Source organism: Parasteatoda tepidariorum, chromosome 4 (assembly GCF_982258835.1).
Source record: "Parasteatoda tepidariorum strain Cologne lab strain chromosome 4, Ptep-v5.0, whole genome shotgun sequence".
Lineage (NCBI taxonomy): Eukaryota > Metazoa > Arthropoda > Arachnida > Araneae > Theridiidae > Parasteatoda > Parasteatoda tepidariorum.
The window spans coordinates 120,878,569-120,898,790 of record NC_141758.1 but is presented as its reverse complement, the minus strand read 5'-3'; the positions used below and the strand labels follow the sequence as shown (position 1 = coordinate 120,898,790).

General features: G+C 30.3%; 1 protein-coding gene across 2 annotated transcripts in view; it reads right to left on the bottom strand.

Moving 5' to 3' along the window:
- Positions 1 to 6,705: 6,705 nt before the first annotated feature.
- Positions 6,706 to 20,222, bottom strand: part of LOC147812667 (DENN domain-containing protein Crag-like) — a 36,993-nt gene continuing 23,476 nt past the window's right edge. Inside the window, exon 5 of one of the 2 annotated variants that reach the window (XR_015433361.1) lies at positions 6,706 to 7,001. Coding sequence is in view for 1 of the 2 variants with exons in the window: in XM_087162026.1 (XP_087018152.1) it covers positions 11,021 to 11,350 (330 nt within the window). In the remaining variant the exon portion in view is untranslated. The other variant, XM_087162026.1, reaches the window with a different exon arrangement.

Sequence of the window (20,222 nt, the reverse complement as noted above, 5' to 3'; positions counted from 1 at the left end):
TTTTAGCTAATATTCCCTATTTCCCAAAGAAAAATAATTATTTTTATATATCAAACACTTTATTCACGTTGAAATATCGAAAAATGAAATGTAAAAAAAGTTAAAAAAATTTTTTTTTTAAAAAATTATTGCGTGATCTGCACCGAACCCCTGACCACAGGGTCTACAAACTTCTCTACCCGTGGCGCTACCAACCACACCACAACTCACACGATGCGTTCACGAATATATAGCTTAAAGAACTTCCTTCCGGTTAATTAACAAAATCTATTTTGGCTCTTTATGTGCCCCCTAATTTGTGTGTTAAAATCCCCTTTGGTACGATTGTTTGGTATATAAAACTCTAATTTCCCTCAGAGTTTGAAAATTATAAGTCAATATTAAAGGGAGTTACGGAGTGAGTCGTGTGCGTAGCTCCTGAGTCGAAATTTATCCGTTTTTTAGCTAATATTCCCTATTTCCCAAAGAAAAATAATTATTTTTATATATCAAACACTTTATTCACGTTGAAATATCGAAAAATGAAATGTAAAAAAAGTTAAACAAAAAAAAATTTTTAAAAATTAAAAATTAATGCGTGATCAGCACCGAACCCCTGACCACAGGGTCTACAAACTTCTTTACCCGTGGCGCTACCAACCAAACCACATCTCACACGATGCGTTCACGAATATATAGCTTAAAGAACTTCCTTCCGGTTAAATAACAAAATCTATTTTGGCTCTTTATGTGCCCCCTAATTAGTGTATAAAAATCCCCTTTGGTACGATTGTTTGGTATATAAAACTCTAATTTCCCTCAGAGTTTGAAAATTATAAGTCAATATTAGAGGGAGTTACGGAGTGAGTCGTGTGCGTAACTCCTGAGTCGAAATTTATCCGTTTTTTAGCTAATATTCCCTATTTCCCAAAGAAGAATAATTATTTTTATATATCAAACACTTTATTTACGTAGAAATATCGAAAAATGAAATGTAAAAAAAATTAAACAAAAAAAAAATTTAAAAAATTACAAATTAATGCATGATCAGCACCGAACCCCTGACCACAGGATCTACAAACTTCTTTACCCGTGGCGCTACCAACCACACCACAACTCACACGATGCGTTCACGAATATATAGCATAAAGAACTTCCTTCCGGTTAATTAACAAAATCTATTTTTGCTCTTTATGTGCCCCCTAATTAGTGTATAAAAATCCCCTTTGGTACGATTGTTTGGTATATAAAACTCTATTTTCCGGCAGAGTTTGAAAATTATAAGTCAATATTAAAGGGAGTTACGGAGAGAGTCGTGTGCTTAGCTCCTGAGTCGAAATTTATCCGTTTTTTAGCTAATATTCCCTATTTCCCAAAGAAAAATAATTATTTTTATATATCAAACACTTTATTCACGTTGAAATATCGAAAAATGAAATGTAAAAAAAGTCAAAAAAATTTTTTTTTTAAAAAATTATTGCGTGATCTGCACCGAACCCCTGACCACAGGGTCTACAAACTTCTCTACCCGTGGCGCTACCAACCACACCACAACTCACACGATGCGTTCACGAATATATAGCTTAAAGAACTTCCTTCCGGTTAATTAACAAAATCTATTTTGGCTCTTTATGTGCCCCCTAATTTGTGTGTTAAAATCCCCTTTGGTACGATTGTTTGGTATATAAAACTCTAATTTCCCTCAGAGTTTGAAAATTATAAGTCAATATTAAAGGGAGTTACGGAGTGAGTCGTGTGCGTAGCTCCTGAGTCGAAATTTATCCGTTTTTTAGCTAATATTCCCTATTTCCCAAAGAAAAATAATTATTTTTATATATCAAACACTTTATTCACGTTGAAATATCGAAAAATGAAATGTAAAAAAAGTTAAACAAAAAAAAATTTTTAAAAATTAAAAATTAATGCGTGATCAGCACCGAACCCCTGACCACAGGGTCTACAAACTTCTTTACCCGTGGCGCTACCAACCAAACCACATCTCACACGATGCGTTCACGAATATATAGCTTAAAGAACTTCCTTCCGGTTAAATAACAAAATCTATTTTGGCTCTTTATGTGCCCCCTAATTAGTGTATAAAAATCCCCTTTGGTACGATTGTTTGGTATATAAAACTCTAATTTCCCTCAGAGTTTGAAAATTATAAGTCAATATTAGAGGGAGTTACGGAGTGAGTCGTGTGCGTAGCTCCTGAGTCGAAATTTATCCGTTTTTTAGCTAATATTCCCTATTTCCCAAAGAAAAATAATTATTTTTATATATCAAACACTTTATTCACGTTGAAATATCGAAAAATGAAATGTAAAAAAAGTTAAACAAAAAAAAATTTTAAAAATTAAAAATTAATGCGTGATCAGCACCGAACCCCTGATCACAGGGTCTACAAACTTCTTTACCCGTGGCTCTACCAACCACACCACAACTCACACGATGCGTTCACGAATATATAGCTTAAAGAACTTCCTTCCGGTTAATTAACAAAATCGATTTTGGCTCTTTATGTGCTCCCTAATTAGTGTATACAAATCCCCTTTGGTACGATTGTTTGGTATATAAAACTCTAATTTCCCTCAGAGTTTGAAAATTATAAGTCAATATTAAAGGGAGTTACGGAGTGAGTCGTGTGCGTAGCTCCTGAGTCGAAATTTATCCGTTTTTTAGCTAATATTCCCTATTTCCCAAAGAAAAATAATTATTTTTATATATCAAACACTTTATTCACGTTGAAATATCGAAAAATGAAATGTTAAAGAAGTTAAACAAAAAAAAAAATTTTAAAAATTAAAAATTAATGCGTGATCAGCACCGAACCCCTGACCACAGGGTCTGCAAACTTCTTTACCCGTGGCGCTACCAACCACACCACAACTCGCACGATGCGTTCACGAATATATAGCTTAAAGAACTTCCTTCCGGTTAATTAACAAAATCGATTTTGGCCCTTTATGTGCCCCCTAATTAGAGTATAAAAATTCGCTTTGGTTCGATTGTTTGGTATATAAAACTCTTATTTCCGGCAGAGTTTGAAAATTATAAGTTGCGAAATGTGTTCTGTGTTTTAAATCAAGTGTCTTTCTTGGTGAAAGAACGCATAATGGAATAAAAAATAAAATAAAATAAAATGACGGGAGAAAGGTTCAAATTTAGAGTCCGTCTAACTCCCTTTAATATTAAGCTATAAATTCCAAACTTGGGTGGAAATTTGGCCTCTAAGAACCGAGCCACCCTACCGAGGAAAATTTTTATAGACCCATTAGGGGGGTTGCAAGCACCCCTTAAGTCTTTTGTTTAGCTCACCGAGAGAGGGTTCTTGAAGCTATGTAGTAGCCCGATCTTCGTATAAACGTGGTTCAACGGCTAAAACTGCGTGCTAGTGACTTACGCCTTAAGCGATGGGGTGCGGGTTCGAACCCCATCTGAGGATACTTTTTAAAATTTTTCATATTTTGTTTTTTTTACATTATATTATTTATTTATTGTGTTTTTCGATATATTAAAAAATCCTATACAAAAAAATTATATTTTTTTTCGGGAAATTTCAAATAATGCTTAGAAACTCGAAAATTCCTGGAAAATTAGTTATTTTTATTATATTTTTTTTTTACTCCTTTTACAATATTTTCACTATAGTTTAGCATGCGCAATGTGTTCTGTGTTTAAAATCAAGTGTCTTTCTTAGTGAAAGATCGCATAATGGAATAAAAAATAAAGAGCATGGAACTAACGCTTCACCGTTATAAATTTTGAACATTTTATGCCAGTGATATAAACGAAAAAGAACTAGAGCTATAATTAGAACATTTCAAGCATGATTTGGCCTAGTAGAATAAGTTAGATAAATTTGGAATAGATGCATAAAATAGTAAAAAACAACATTCTCGGAGACACGTTTCCATACATTGACGTTTGTCATATTTTTTTCAAGCGTGACATTGGACAATTGTCACTCATGATAACTAGATGTAGTGGCGCACGTTCATTCTCCATACTAAACTTGATAAAAAATGAACTAAAAATGACTTAAGAAAGAATGATTTTCCATGAGCATTGAAAATGATGTGCTGGAAATTGATTTTAGCAATGTGATAGAGGGCTTCACCTCTCAAAACGCGTAAAAAGTATTGCTACCTTAAACTTTTGGTGAAAATAATGTAATTAAAGCTTTTATAATAATGTATCAATGTTTTACTTTCTTAAAATAAAAATTATTCAAAAGCAAAATTTTTTCTTTATTTCTTTTCTTTATTACTCATAAAGAGCCCCCTAATGAAGGCAGGCCGAGGGCCCCCAAAACAGCTCTGCTTTTTGTATTATACATTTTCATTTAAAAAAGTTTAATGTATTGCCTGAATGCTAGTTTCGTGTACAAAATGAATAAATAATGAAAATGTGACCGAGCTTACACTTTATCGTTCTCATTTATCTGCTATATAACTTAAGTTTTTCTGGAGAGTATGCATAGCGCTATCGAAAGACGGAGCTCCAAAACTAGCACAGCAGTACGTTGTAGTTCTGGGAGGTAATGTCCCAATAGTTTCGTCAAGAGAGCAGTCCAAAGTTTAGAACAATTAATGTTAATATTTTACTTTTTGTGTACTTCACCATATCTCGAAAACTTATAGAAAGAATTTCAAACATTTTTGCTCTTAGTTATAAAATTCGCTTATCCAAAAGAAAATTCAATGCAAAATATAACTCATAGTAAATGGTAATTATTTTATTTAATAATAGTCGAAAAATTGAACTGCAAGGTAGAAATTTTTTTCAAAATTTAACTTTTCACTAATTGACTTATTTCACTGAAATTTTGCTATTTAAAATTGCATTCTTTAAAATGATGTAAAAAAATTATCCACTATACAATTCAAAAATTTTAAGACTTATATTAAATAAAAAAACAATGATCATTTACTAAAAGATATATTTTGAGTGGAATTAAATTTAAATAAACGAATTTTACAATTGTGAACAAAAATCTTTCAATTCGTTTAAAAAGTACTGAACAAAAAAAAAAAAAAAAAAATTAACATGAAGGGATCCAAATTTTGGAATTCTCTTCTGTCCAAACTATTGGAACCGTACTTCCAGAGTTCCGTCTGCCCCCAATATCTTGGGGGTCAGACATCTACATCACTAAAAAAAAAAAAGTTGGTTTACTCAGAGAAAGTGCATTTTTGTGTCTGATTTCGTAAAATATTGTTACTGTAAAACTGTCTTTTTTGTGTTAAAAGGGCATTTATATTCTATTTTTTTACTATTTGATTAAAAGTGGCCAAATACTGTCTTTGGAGATTCTTGACCTCATTTCATTCGTTTCTTTTTGCCTACTATGGCAGGTAACACAACTTTTTTTTATTATAATTAATTTAAGACAGAAATTAAGATTTGTATACTATTGAATTTGTAATTTTTGTTGAGAAGAATATAATTACATGTAGAGAATTGGCATTTTATGTTTAAATTTCATATTGGTTCACTGATCCTAACCAATAATAAGTCACTGATCCTAACCAATTTCAAGCATTGATTTGAAATAAATACTGTACTAAAATTTGGATATATGTCCAATTTTATTGTGTTTTAATCGATTTTAATAACACACTGTGTTTTTAATCGAATTTATTAACACAGAAACTGTTCGTGTAGAACAGTTTCTGTGTTAATAAATTAATGCAATTAATTCAAATATGGTGTTTTATGTTTTTTAAAGTGTTGACCAAGCTGTAATTGGTCTTGTACCAGGAAGGTTCTGGGTTCGAATCCCGCTTAGTGCATAGGTGTAATCTATCTGTCCTTTTAAGGGGGACATTGATCCATCTTAATGGGACCCACAAAACAGAAATAAACAATAGTGCCTGTCACGTGCCATAGGCTGCCAAAAGTGGTGGGCATTGAAATAATATTTCTGAAAAATATTAATCTTTGGAATGTCTTGCACATCATTCATACAAAGTCATCTTAAAGACTAACAGTTAAAATTGAGTCAGCTACTTTTTAAAAAAAATCTTTCTAGCGTTTCAAATTTTATAAATTAGAATGTCTTTAAAGATTAACAGAATATTGTATTTTAAGTTTCTACGATTGTATAATATTTTTATGCTCAATTGACTGAATTAAATGATAAATTTTATATTATGCTTTTTGAGGTAACAATATGTCTTTTTAAATCTTGCTTTTTTTTATGTGTCACGTTGATGCACTCTTTTATATATATATACATACATATATATATATATACATATATATATATACATATATATATATACATACATATATATAACGTCGTTGCCGAGAGGAAGGATAAAAACAGGTCTTAGGCAGGGAAAGATGGCACAATATTTAATTTTTAGAGAGAGAAAAATCATCAAAGTGACACAAAATCCTTGCGTTCTTCGATAAAAGTTAGTTTCCCAAAACTGTGGCTTTTCTTCAAGTGCTAGCTTCTATTGTTCAATACTTATCAGTGTTTCAATCAAATGACTTCTACTAACGTACTATTGGACATATTTTCTAAATTTAAGAAGTTTTTAATTAAATACAGTAGCATTAAATTCTAAATTGAAATTTACTTAAACTGAAACAGTTGCAGTGAAATAGTAGTAAGCTTGTATATAAAGTGAATTAAGTACCTTGGATAGATATTCTATAAAATAGCAGCCTTCCCTTAAAATATATCTTCAAGAAATGATAAATAAATGAGATACATTTTCTTTTGATAATTTTTATTTTTACCTTTTTATTTATTTTTTAGTGGTAAGTAAGAGTACAGCATATATGTAAAAAGTACAAAATAGGACACAAAAAATTATAATATAAAAATATAATAAAAAAATATAAAAATATTTGAAGTATGTCTATTTTGTTTCGTTCTTATACAATAGACAAAGAGTATTGGTAGCCAGCTTGACTCTATGATGCTGCAATCACATAAGGTTTATGACAGCTACTAGTGGCAATATCCTGAGAAAAGGAGCAGCTAAAAGTCTTGTCTGCTTATTCAGCTGTAAAATAGAAGCATTTTTCTTGTTAAAAAAATTGAAATCATGATACCTTAAAGTTCTGCAGTGGGTCAGAATCTAATCTAAGACATAAATTATATTAATATCTGACAACTATGCCAAATAATAAAGAGCTTAATTATTTTTTATGAATTTAAAAAATTTACAATTATATCTAATACATATAACAAAATTAATGACTAAATTTTGACTTGTTATGGCACAGAGATATTCTTCAAAGCGAATGAAAATCTGCATAAATCATAGTAGAAACATGAAGTCCTGGTAAACATATCTCACAGAAAAGCTTTAAGCAGACAATGCTGTGAGATTATTCTCCGGGACAAATGTAAATCATCAGTAGAACAAACGGCAATGTGAATACTAATAAATTTTTTTTTATTAAAAACAAATTATATTAAATATTTAAAGAATAATTCCTTATATAATCCAGGCAAAAGCTAGAAGAGAACAAGTTGCTTCAAATTAGTATTGCACTCAAGATACCTTGTGAAAATTTCAATCAATGGCTAAGTATATAACTAAAAGCACAGCTTTTTAAATTGTAAATCTAAAAAGGATTGAATACATTACTTCAAATCAACTTGAGTAACAGAGTGAAAGAGGGACATTTAACACAAAAGTATACATTTTAAGAGAACATTTTTAATTAGCAGAAGAGTGTTATAAGCATGCACACATACAATTACATATATAAGAAAAATACCCATAAATTATTAAACTTCCGACACCTTCAGAGAAGTTTCACTACTCGTTATTAAAAAGCATAATAAACATTATTACAAAGCAGTAATGTTAAATATATCACATTATATATAAGCAGTAACATTCATTCATAGAAATGTTAAATATTTTTTTCTCGGCAAAAGACAGACGAGAACAAGTTGCTTCAATTAGATAACAAGATATCTTGAATTGCAATCAAGATATCTTGTTAAGATTTCAACTGATGGTTGAGTATATAGTTAAAAACACGACTTTTCAAATTGTAAATCTAACAAAGGATTGCATGTATTAGTTTGAATCAACTTGAATTACAGAGTGAAAGAGGATCATTTAACACGGAAGTATACATTTTAAGAGAACATTTTTAATAACCAGGAAAGTGTTATAAGCATGCACACATACATTTATATATATATAAAATAAAAAATGCCCTCGATTTATTAAACCTGGCTCATCCAACATCTTCTGGGAATACTTGCAACACCTTCAGAGTAGTTTCACTACACTTTTGGGGGGAACCGCTACTCCAACTCATACTTTGGGATTTGCTGCATTCGTCACTTAAAAAATCAAAACATAAAAAAGGAGTTGAAAAGGGTGTTAATATCTGAAGGCATGTTGACGCAGTTAACAGAACATTGGAGCACACATCCACAATTAGGCAATCGCTCTCGTGCTTTGCTAGTCAACCAAACAGTTTTTATTAACAATAAAAAATTGGCCCACTTCCTCCATGCATGTTTAACTTGTCATGAGGTTGAACTAATTCTCTCAACTCAATCTTCTAGCATTCAGGTGTTCACTCAAGTATTATAGTTATAATGGGTTTTGCAAAAATGAATTTTTGAATCACATAGTTACAGTCTAGTAAAAACTAAAGGAAGATAGTTCTCATTGTTACAATTTTAAGTTATGTCTAAGTGTTGATAGGTTACTGGGTTACAAAGTTACAATGAGAGTTAAATTGTTAAAATTAAATAAATTATTGTTACGAGTGGTTTGCTGCTCGGTTTCTTATTTTCAATTCTTTTGCAGGTCTCCAATTTAGTCAGGTTATTTACGTCTGAAAGAGAGGGGTAGTGTCTGATTAATCTTATTTAATATTTCGATTGCAGAATCCATCAGAGTTTAGACATAAATAACAGCATTTAAAGAACAAGACAATCACAGGATATTACATCACCACATTTAATAGTTAGTCACAGCACAGATTTTTTAAAATTTATTTTCTTTGCATATGACATAAACGAGCTCACGGCCAACTGCTTGATCGGCGGGTGCACTGCCTACGGTAGAACTTAGTTGTAGAACTGTGGTGAACAATAATTTTGTACAAAATAAGAGGTAAACAGCAGAGCAACAATTTTGTGCTTTTGTATAAACAACTGAAGTTTATTTAAAAATGATAAAAAATTTCGCTTTTGTAAGAGATAATAAGTCTGTGTATAGTTCATTTTGTAAATATACATCTTTAACCTTAGCTGATAATTGTCTTTGCCAGGTCCTGTGAATGTGCCATTTACATAGCAAATGTGAAACCTTTTCAAAAATCGTATTGAATGGATCAGCTGTAAATTTATTATTAGTCATTATACAATTACAATTTAGGTTTGGAATTTTAGATTTAAGAGAAAGAAATACTTAATGGTTTCTGCATCTAAACTGCTAGTAATAAAATGTGTAACTGGATAACTATGTTCAAACTCTGTAACTGAAGTTTATCTAAAAATATGATAAATATTTGTGTTATGAATTAAGCTAAAGAGACTTTACTACATCATCAAGTAAAACTTAAATAGAACATTAAACAAGAAAACCCATATTTCTTTTAGACTGCTCTTATATCTCACAACTTGCAAACTTAATTCTTTATTTTGATCTTTTAGAACAGACACATTTACAGACTGATGGCAGAAATAAATAACTTTTTAAAAAATTAACATAAGCAACTAACTTATCTTTCTGATACAAGAACAATGTTAACCTTAAAGGAGAAAAAATAAATCTTCAAAAAATAACTAAAGCATTACACCAATATTAACAAAAATATTATTTAATAACACAAGCCTGCGAAATTGAAGTTTTTGAAAAATACAAGAGAAGTTATTGTTGATTTATATGTTATTTGATGTGCTGATTTCGAATATGATCTTCATTTTTCCTAATCACATCAGGATTTTTTGTAAAATCGATATTAATGTTTTTACTAAAATCCTATTTGGAAAGGAATTTTTTCAAACAAACAATTTTTCAAGTACTATCCGGTAACTGCTCTCTTCATTCATTTTGATCTATGTAAAATTTAATCTTGTGAAAGAAAATTGAATTTTGAGCTATCAGCTAATTTTTTATAGGTCAAAATGAATAAAAAATACTGTTACCAGACCGCACAAGTCACCTCTGGTCGAGAGAAAAACAATAAGTTCCTTGCGTTTAAACTTTTTATATCAGTTTCTGGAAGAAAATCACCAACATACAATTTTAATTAATTTTTTTTATTAAGATAGCTTACGTAAAATTGACGATTGACCAAAAATAGCAAATATTGTGTATGTGTACATGAAAGTTTGAAACAAATACAAAACAAGCAAAAAACATATTGGTAATTTAAAGGTAACGTAAAAAAGAGAAAAGTCTCTATTTAAGGATATACTCGTTTTCCTCTGAAACTTACTTTTGATGATCTTCTTTTATGCTAAATCTCAGATCTATCCCGAGCTATCATCCAACAGCAGTCGGCGAGCATGTTCTTGTCCCATCTTCCTTGATATTTACGCTCCATATATCTGATATCTTGATGGAACCTTTCTTCTTGTTCTTCGCTGACTGCTCCTAAATTATCGGGTAAAAAGTTCACATGTGAGCAAAGGAAATGCATTTTTACACTCATGAAGCTACCCAAAGTTTTAAATTTGTCCAGCATTTTCATTACAATTTCCTAGTAATCAGGATCCTTGTAATTACCCAGAAATTTACTGACATCTTTGAAAGCAACCCAAGTTTCTTTTTCTGTTGCTGCCGTGACTCAAATTCTTTATCCTTCATGAGTTTGCGGATATCTGGACCAACAAAGATTCCTTCGTTCAACTTGGCTTGGGATAAACCTGAAAACTTTTCGAACGGGTATTTGAAACAATCGCCATCTTTTGGAACAGCCTTGACAAACTGCTTCATTACACCTAATTTTATATGTAGCGGAAGTAACAATACTTTTTTCGAATCAACTAAGCTGTTTCGAATAACGTTCTTGGTGCCTGGGTCAAGATTTTGTCTTTTCAGTCATTCTTTTTTTTGACCCAATGTTGAGTCTTGTCACGGCTGTCCCATTCACAAATGAAACATGGGAACTTTGTAAATCCACCTTGTTGACCAAGAAGCATGGAGATAACTTTCAAATCACAGCAGATGGTCCAACTGTGATCGATGTATTTTAGTTTGTCCAGGACGAATGCCAGGCTTTCATAGCATTCTTTTAAATATACTGAGTGTCCAACTGGTACAGATGCATACTGGCTCCCATGATGAACAGCTTTGAGGCTTCTTTTAGATGAATCTATAAACAGGATCCACTCATCTTTTTCGTAGATGACATTAAATTTGCTCATCAATCCAGGAACATCAGAACAATATACAAAGTTCTCCTCTTCATCAAAGTACTTAATAAATTCCTTTTCACGATTCCTGTACCAATAAAATGATGTTCCTTTGGCCAATAAGTTTTTTTTTCTTTCTGTCTGGAGCCTAACAATTCATCTGCCTCTTTCAAAAGGTCAAGATCTCTGCTTAGATAATTAAGTTCAACCTGAGAGAAGGGCTGAGGTGAACCGGCTACAGGTGGCTTATATTCAATATCGGAGTCCTGAACTTCTGGATGTTCCAAGTCTGAAGAGATGATTGGCAATTCAGTTGGAGGCGCAGGCACACCAGGTCCATAAGGAACGAGGCATATAGCCTATTTAATTCTATCAGGATAAGATATCAGCCTTTGATTTTTCTGGTTATACCCACGAACATGGCAGGAATAAAAATAACAATCATCAAAGTGGTTTTTGGGCTCCCTCCATGTCATAGGAATTCCAAATGAAACACTGCACACAAACTTTATAGAGAGCCCACGATTTGTCCTGGTCTCCTAATTTCATGCCAAAATATGCCCATTAGTTGTCTTACTTAGTCTGTAATGCTCCTCATGCAATTTTTAACAACACTATACTGGCCGCATATATAACAAAAGCCACCTGGGAAATTTTTACAATGTCTCGAACTCGAAGTCATGTTTCACGAAACAACAGAAAAAAAGCAGAAGTTAAAGTCACTCCCTATTACATTTGCTAGTGTTTCTGAGAGGTCAGCGAACCTAGATAAAAATTCTCGCGACGCTATTTGTAGAGAGAGATTGTGACAGATAAAAATATGCAAGATAAGTTAATTACGAATTTGTAATTGTTAAGAAATGCGATATTATATATTACAAATTTAAATCCCTTCCAAAAGAAAATTCTGTCTACGGCTTGATATATAATATTTTAAAATGTATGAATGAATGATGAAAGCACAAAATTATTGACGAAAGATCCGATACTTCTTATCTTGCTGTTGAAAATTTCTTAAATTATATATTTTTTGCAATAAAACACAAGTTTCAAGAGAGAAAAAATCCAAACAGCATGCTTCTTTAAGACAAGTGTGGGGTTTTGTAGGGTTGCTTTGCTTTTGATTCTCTAGAATCTCGCCAAAAAACATTTACACGGGTGTCTGTAAACTGATCAGTGTGGCTTTTGACCAGAGAATGAGAGGTCTTCATAGGGAACCCCACCCAAACCTTAAGCTTTCGCTATCCATATCAAGCAGAGAAGAAATTTATACCTTATGTGTTGCGATAGCATAAAATGTGTCATTCGGAAAATATTTAATATAAAAATAAGCAACTTCATTTACCAATTAAAGAGCAAAATAGTTTTTTTTAAACTAGAATTATTTCATTTTAAAAAGTTTTATTTTAAATTCAATTTTTTAATAGAAAATTAGACTAAAATAAGCATTAAAATTTTCTCTCTTTCAATTTTGCTTTATAGTTAAATTTATCATATAATTTAATTCAAGACTTACATAGCACTCTAATTAAAGCGGAAAATAGTACAAGAGTCATAGCATAGTTTAAAAAAAAGTTATCAATTTTTTCTGCTACTAAATCAATTTAATAATCAAATCAAATGACATATAAAAAAATTACTCCTTTCCCAGTAACTATTGAATAATAAAAGAAACATAACTTGCAGTGGCAACACAAAATAATAAACACACATTTAATCATTTTCAATGCTGATTTGGAAAAAATGTTTCCTATGCAGATTTCTTGCAAAAAATTTTTTGGGGGAGTTAACAACTATAAGCATGTGTAAAATGTTTTAAATCTCTGGAGTTAGTGGAAGAACCCTGTGTGAAATATAAAAAGAACGTTAAGAGTACCGAAATTTCGACTTTTATCGAGTTGAAATATTAGTATAGTTTCCAATTTATAATTCAAGATACAGAATCTCAATATTTCAGAAAAGGCATAATTGTTTTGATGAAATAAAATTATTTTGTAATTAGGACTTATTAGGGGAGATCTTTAAATCATGAACAAGTGAAAAATAAAGCGGTATTTCTTGCTGCCTATAAATGACAATTTCCATGCTACAAAAGAAAATCATTTTCATACCTCCCTTTTAATTAGTAGAGTTCTTTTAAAATTAGTCAAGTAGAATTCTGATAATAATAATTAATGCTAATAATAACTTTTTCAAAAACACGCCTTAGTAGATAAATTACACATCATGCAAATATTTCAGTAATAAAATGATTTTTAGATTGTGACATGATTTATACCTTAACTGCAGCAAATGATTTGCCTACAGTTCATCAGCCTCCACAGTCCGACTTTTGGAATGATTCTAAATGTGCATCATACACTCACAAATAATAGTTTTTCATCATAGATTATTTGTAAGCATCCTTTTGTTCTTCTACTGGGAGGCTTCGTTACCTGTTCGTTTCGCTTATCAGCTCCAGTAGTTGCTTGTCATTCATGATTGTAGATTAAAAGAGGAGAAGTGTTTAGGTCCCCCTTTCTTTTATAAAATTACTATTGTATTGCCATTAGTTGTATTTTGAGGATTACTTAGTTTAGCAAATAAAAACAAAATTGGTTCTCGCAGAGAGTTATTACACAATAAAGATGCAGTTTCTGCCCATGCACAAATTTTTCTTCTTCTCAGAACCAGATGCAGTGGACATAAACCGTTTTTTCAACTTGTTCTTAAAAGTTGATTAAAAATCATTTTGTTTGTAAAATATATAACTATTATAATTTTCGTGTAAGCATATTTTATTTTAAGAATCCTAACAAAAATTAGATGATAGCTGATATGAAAATAATCAAATGTACTTGATAAATAATTAAATTAAGAACAAAATGTGCGAGACAATAGCAATTAAAACAAGAAATAATTTTTCTTGTTAATAATATATAATGATGATTTTATATGATATACCGGATGATATTCGAAACTGTTTTTATCTCTCTTTTTTCCTAATATATTTTAAAACGTCTATATAAATGTTAAGATTTATATTTGGCAATATTTATTATTATTTTTTTCTTTTTTTTGTAAATTTTTGTGTTAAGGGAAGTTTGAAGTTATGAAAATCGCATAAAAGATAAATTTTTCTACATTCCAATGGATGAATTTCCAATGGAAAAATATTTATTATATAGGGAAAAAATCTTTAAGTTAAAAAAAAAAACTCTGTATTAAACTTGGTCCTTTCAGCATGCCAAATTTCAACTTAGTTGCATTCCTGCAGCTTGCAGAGTAACTTTGGTCTATTTTCTCATCAAGTTTAGAAGTTACAAATTCTCAAATTAACTATCAAATGTTAATTTTTTTCTTCCATTGTAATCCCTATATAGTTTTCTACACACCTTAGTAATTTAAAGTTCTAAGTGAACAGAAATGCAAAATGAATAGCAAAAGTTCAACTCCCAAAACAATCCCTTTCAAGTTTCTGATATAGAAAAAAATGTATTAAAAATTTATTTGATATAGAGAAAAAGCAAGTATCAAGTTTGGTGAGCACGGCAGCCTTTTTTTTTTTCTTCCTTTTTCCAAGTTCATATGAAAGGAAATTTTTAGGATTGGTCAGAGAGCAACTTAATCGATTAGATCAACTTCAACACTATAGTCTCAAGTAAAAATCTGTTAGAGTCAAAATAAAAAAAATAAAATCAGGTTAACATAAGCATTAATAAAAAAGCAACACACAAAGATCAAATCAGGCTATAATTTTTGATCTTCTTATATTTGTAGTTGATTGTTTCCCAAGATGAATTTCCTTCTTTTTCTTTTCATCAGGGAGTGATTTTAATATTTTTACATGAAATTACCTTAAAGTGTTTTTATATTCCTGTATGGTTAATTTATACATAATTACTGTCCTCTGTCTTAGCATTATTTCTTATATAAATATGAATACTGAAGAAGGAAAAGAATTTAGTGATTTCCTAGGAAACATATTTAGGTTAACTCTTAAACAATTACTGTAAAACAAATAATATTGTTATTGATGAGAAGGTTTGCAAGCTTTAATGATATATTTTTATTGGAGTTTTCATTGACAACTCTGGTAAATCATAGATTGTTCAAAAAACTTGAATGAAAATATTATTTCAAATTATTTATATAAAAACAGATACAAAATTTACCCACTGCCTCCTCGTTGCCCAGACTGGTCAACGATAAAATTATAATAATTTAAACATTTTTAGGAATGAATGCTCTAAAATTAGTAATTTGTAGTTTAAACACTTTTGTATGTGGTAAGTACTAGAACTCTTTTTCTGCACATCTAAAAATGTTAAGTTTTTTATGTATCAATATGAATTAATCAGTATGCATTATTATAATGTAATGTCAAAATGAGAATCATAAGGATCAATTTTACGCAATGCAATTTTAGGAATAAAAAAGATTTGTATGTATATTAGTGTGTCCGTCATGATATTTAAATATTGATTACTAGAAGAAGTACATACGTTTGTTCTAGAATAAGAATTTGAAATTTTTTTTAATAGGAATGAGCTGTTGATGGGGTGCAGCTGTAGACCCCCTTTCTGTAGGGTAAAAAGGAAAATTAATAATGTCCGGCTATGCGTTTTTCATCCCTCCCTGTTGGTGGTAGTTCTTGAGAAGCCTTGGGCTTTATCGGCACTTTGTTTCATTTTCTTATACTTTACTTTGCATGAAGCTCCCTTAAACATTCATTTCATTTTTTACTTCTTTGCTAATGATGCTGATCATTATTATTATTTAACATTTTAATGAAATTACATTTTTTAAATCGTTTGTGATTAGATATCCATTAAACTACTTATTTTCCTTAAAAAAAAGTAAATAGATGAAAAAATAAAAACTTTAACAACACAAAACTCTCATATTTTGTAGTTTACTCATAAAACAGTTTTAACGTAAGTAATACAGAGTAAAAATCTTTTACAGCTCAAAATGCAATTTAAAGAAATATCATACAAAAGTGTTTCTACCGGATATGGAAAATTACAGAAGTAAATAAAAAAAAATAAGTACATTAATAAACTCTAAATTTTAAAAATAAATAAATTTAGATTTACTACTAAGATCTCATTTTTGAAAAGTAAGACAACTTTACTTGATGAGGAGGACTTCAAAATGGAAAGAGCTTCACTTTTATGCTTTATGTAAACCATTTATAGGTATGTACTGTTCAAATTAGTACCTTTCTAGCTTATTATTTTTTGTGGTTAATAAAAGGACATAACGATCGAGGCCACACAACATAATTTTCCGATCTTTTCTTTATCTTTCAGCTCTTTATCTAAACAGTCGAAGTTTGTAAATTATTTAAATCATAGCGAACAACTATTTGAGTCCTTCACAACTATTGAGATAATAGTACGTTTAGTAAGACATGATACAAATTAATCAAGTTTCTTCAAATGCTTCAAATATAAACAGATATATTTGTGTGCAGGTAAAAAAAAAGACATTTAAAAACAAAAAATTAGATTCTTTGAACCCTCAGAAATTTGAGTAATTTATGTAATAAATTTGTAATAAGCTTCGTGTTCATGCATCACTGCGATATTTCTTGAACCTTGATCTTGATTTTTTACAACGTAAGCACATTATATTTCTTAAACAAATACGTAAACAGATGTTTAACTGTTATAAAACTCTGAAGAAGCATCATAGCATTTTTTTTCTCATTATAGTACTAATTTTTAAGTAGGATTATTTTAAAATTTCTTGTTAGAATTTTTTTTACTAAGTAAAGAAATTTTTAATAACTTTTTTTCAGGGAGAAGTTAGATACTGTTAATAAAATTATTAAAAAAAGGAAGAAAATTAATGGTAATAAAAATGCTAAGTCTTCTTATTTTGCAACTTCAAAAATTAGTATAATTTAAATATTCCATCTAGACATAAATGTGTAAAATGTTGGATCTTTTATAATTCATGCATTTAAATGTCTATTTTTTAGTATATTTACTTTGAGGAGGTAACTCAGCTACTTCTAAACTGGATTTAATCTTTTTAATTCGAAAAATATTCTGAAAAAAAATTATTAATATATTGTATTTTTATTAAATTTTTCATATGAAAAAATTCATAAGCAGCGGGAGGAAAACTACTAAATTATTGAGCCGAATCCTGAAAGAAATATTTACTATATGTTTATACGTTATAATACGTTTCCCTCCAAATAAAAAAGCCCTAAGCGAAGATCCCCTCTGCTATTTTTTGGGTGTTTATTTTAACTTTACATTTTGCTTTGCGGTACAAAAAGTGTAAGATTTAAAAGCTTCAAATTACGAAGGATAAGCGGAGGTGGCTCAGGGGAAAGAACGCTAGCCTACTAATGAGTTTTGAGTTGCTGGTTGATACGAATTTCGCACCCGGCTGACATAAAATATTCCAAGTGATAGACGCATTGTGGATTAGAGTCCCATCTTCGCCTTGCTAACCGTGGGAGGTTTTCGCGTTTTTCCTCACCATGCCACGGAAACACGGCGCAGTTCCATGAAAAAGTTCTCCATGAAGGCAATTCGTTCCCTATACTTTTGTACAGGAGTTCACTTATTTTTTGGATTAGATTCAAAATTACAAGGATACAAAGTTGAACATTGATAGTCGTAAGCTTAAATTCGGGTCGGCTGATCAACGACAGTTATAAAATAAAATTACAAAGGATTATAAAAAAATGGACAGGGAGTGCGATGAAATAGAAAAATGACTATTCTATTATTAGTTTGGAAATTGTTATCTGCAAAATCTGGTATAAAAAAATACTGTACTCTGCAGAACACAGAAATGCAAATACTAATTTGAAATTTTAAGTGCTGTAAAGGCTAATTTTGTTCATGAACTTAATACCAGTATTCAAATTTGTTCGAAAATTAATTGGAATTTTATTATTGCCTTTTACGCACCTTTTTTCTTCTTCTTCTTTTCACGTTATATTCATTTTGTTTTACTGTGCAAAACAATAAGATTTATTATTTGAAATTATGATGAGTTGTAGAGAAAATTTAGATTTCGATAATTAACTTGAAAATTATTAATTGTTAATAAAAAATACTACGATTGGTTGATATGTTTGCTAGAAAAGAAAATTAAATCAAAACTACCAAAATATTGTAAAACTTACTTTATTTCTGGCTGTAGAGGAGCACCAAAAAGCCCAGTATTTTTTAACGAAGTGGTTTAGTAATGTTTTCGGTAAAAATAACAAAAAATTTAGATTTTATAACATGAGTTGAAATGCGATAAACGTGGTAAAATTTCGTAATTTTACCATGATAGTTTAGAGCACTGTATAAAAACCATTTGTTCAGAAAAATTTATTATTCAGTTTTATATTTTTTACCAAATGTGAGGTTATAAGAGCTATAATTTTGAAAGCTAGAGTATCCGGTAAACTGCTATCATTTTAACAAAAAACTTACCAAATAAATGGTTTAAATACTTGGTTTTATTAACAGAGTTATGGTTTTGTTTTGAAAAAAATTTATTATCATAGAATGCGGTAATTTAAGCAAAACCTTTTCTTCGCGTAGTTAGCTGAAAGGTAACTTGGTTAAAATTTAATTTGCTGAAATAGTGGATTTATGTGTAAACTTAACAAGAATTTTGTTTTGAAATTCCAATATGTTTGAAAGCAATTGCAAATTTAAATAGTCATTCGTTATATCTTTCTTTAAGTTTTTTTTTTTTTGCTTTAAATATTGACTTTTTATCAATTGTCATAAAAAATTTATTTTATAAGCTTGCGCTCAATTTGTTGTCAATCAAAAGTAGCGAAGGACAGTGAGATGTTGCCTAATATCACTCTTATTATTTATATTGACATTTTTAAAAGCAATAAACTTAATAAATCTTGTTAAAACCATTCCCTATTTAAACTTTAATAAGTCTTGTTAATGATTAATATTACTTCTCATTATTTTTTTCCAATTGAATTGCACAATCTGTATTCCTTAAGTTAGTTTTTTTTTCTTCAAGTAGAGATAATAATAGATGAAAACTAATAATGGATTTCTAAAATCAATGTTGCTGCTTAAACGTAAATAAAATAAAGTTTTAAAGTTAAAGATACAATTCTTATGTTAAAGAATTTAAAAATTGTGAATTTTAACGCCATAGAAAGTATAAATCTGCATAGCTAAATAGAATTTCATCGTATGAATATCATCTGTAAGAAAGTTAAAAGAACATCATTATCCTTATGAAGATAGTTAAAAGAAGTAAGTATTTAGTGGAAAAGTAAAGTAACTTCAAATTCTTGTTTAAAGTATCCAAGGCAAATGAATTTGCAGTTGGCTATTTAGGATTTCAAATTTTTGTGGTAATTAGCTTTCAACCAAAAATATAATTATTATTTAGTAATGTAAGTGAATAATAGTCTGTTCTGACAGTCAGGCTGCTCTCCTATCACTGTCAAGGTGTAAATTCACCTCTTTGTTAGTGTGGGAATGCTTCTCGGTCCTCTGTGACCTGTCCGCTCATAACAAGGTATCCCTGCATTGGGTAACAGGACATATGGGTATCAGTGGAAATGAGCTAGCTGACGAAGCAGCACGGGCTGGCTCTAATGCAATTTTCCGGGGTCCTGAACCAGCGCTGGGAATTTCTCCCTCCTCATTTAGGGCAACCATATTCAAGCTCTACGGCAAGATCGCCCATGAGCAGTGACGCGCTGCTGACGGTCAGAGACAAGCTAAGGAGCTGAATCGAGACTGTCCTAGTGTACGTCAAAAGGAGCTCTTAAAGCTTAACAGAAACAGTATAAGGAAGATCATTGGTCTTCTTACTTTCCACTGTATCCTCAGAAGACACCTAAACATCATGGGAATAGAACCCAATTCTCTTTGTCGGGGATGTCATCTAGAAGAAGAGA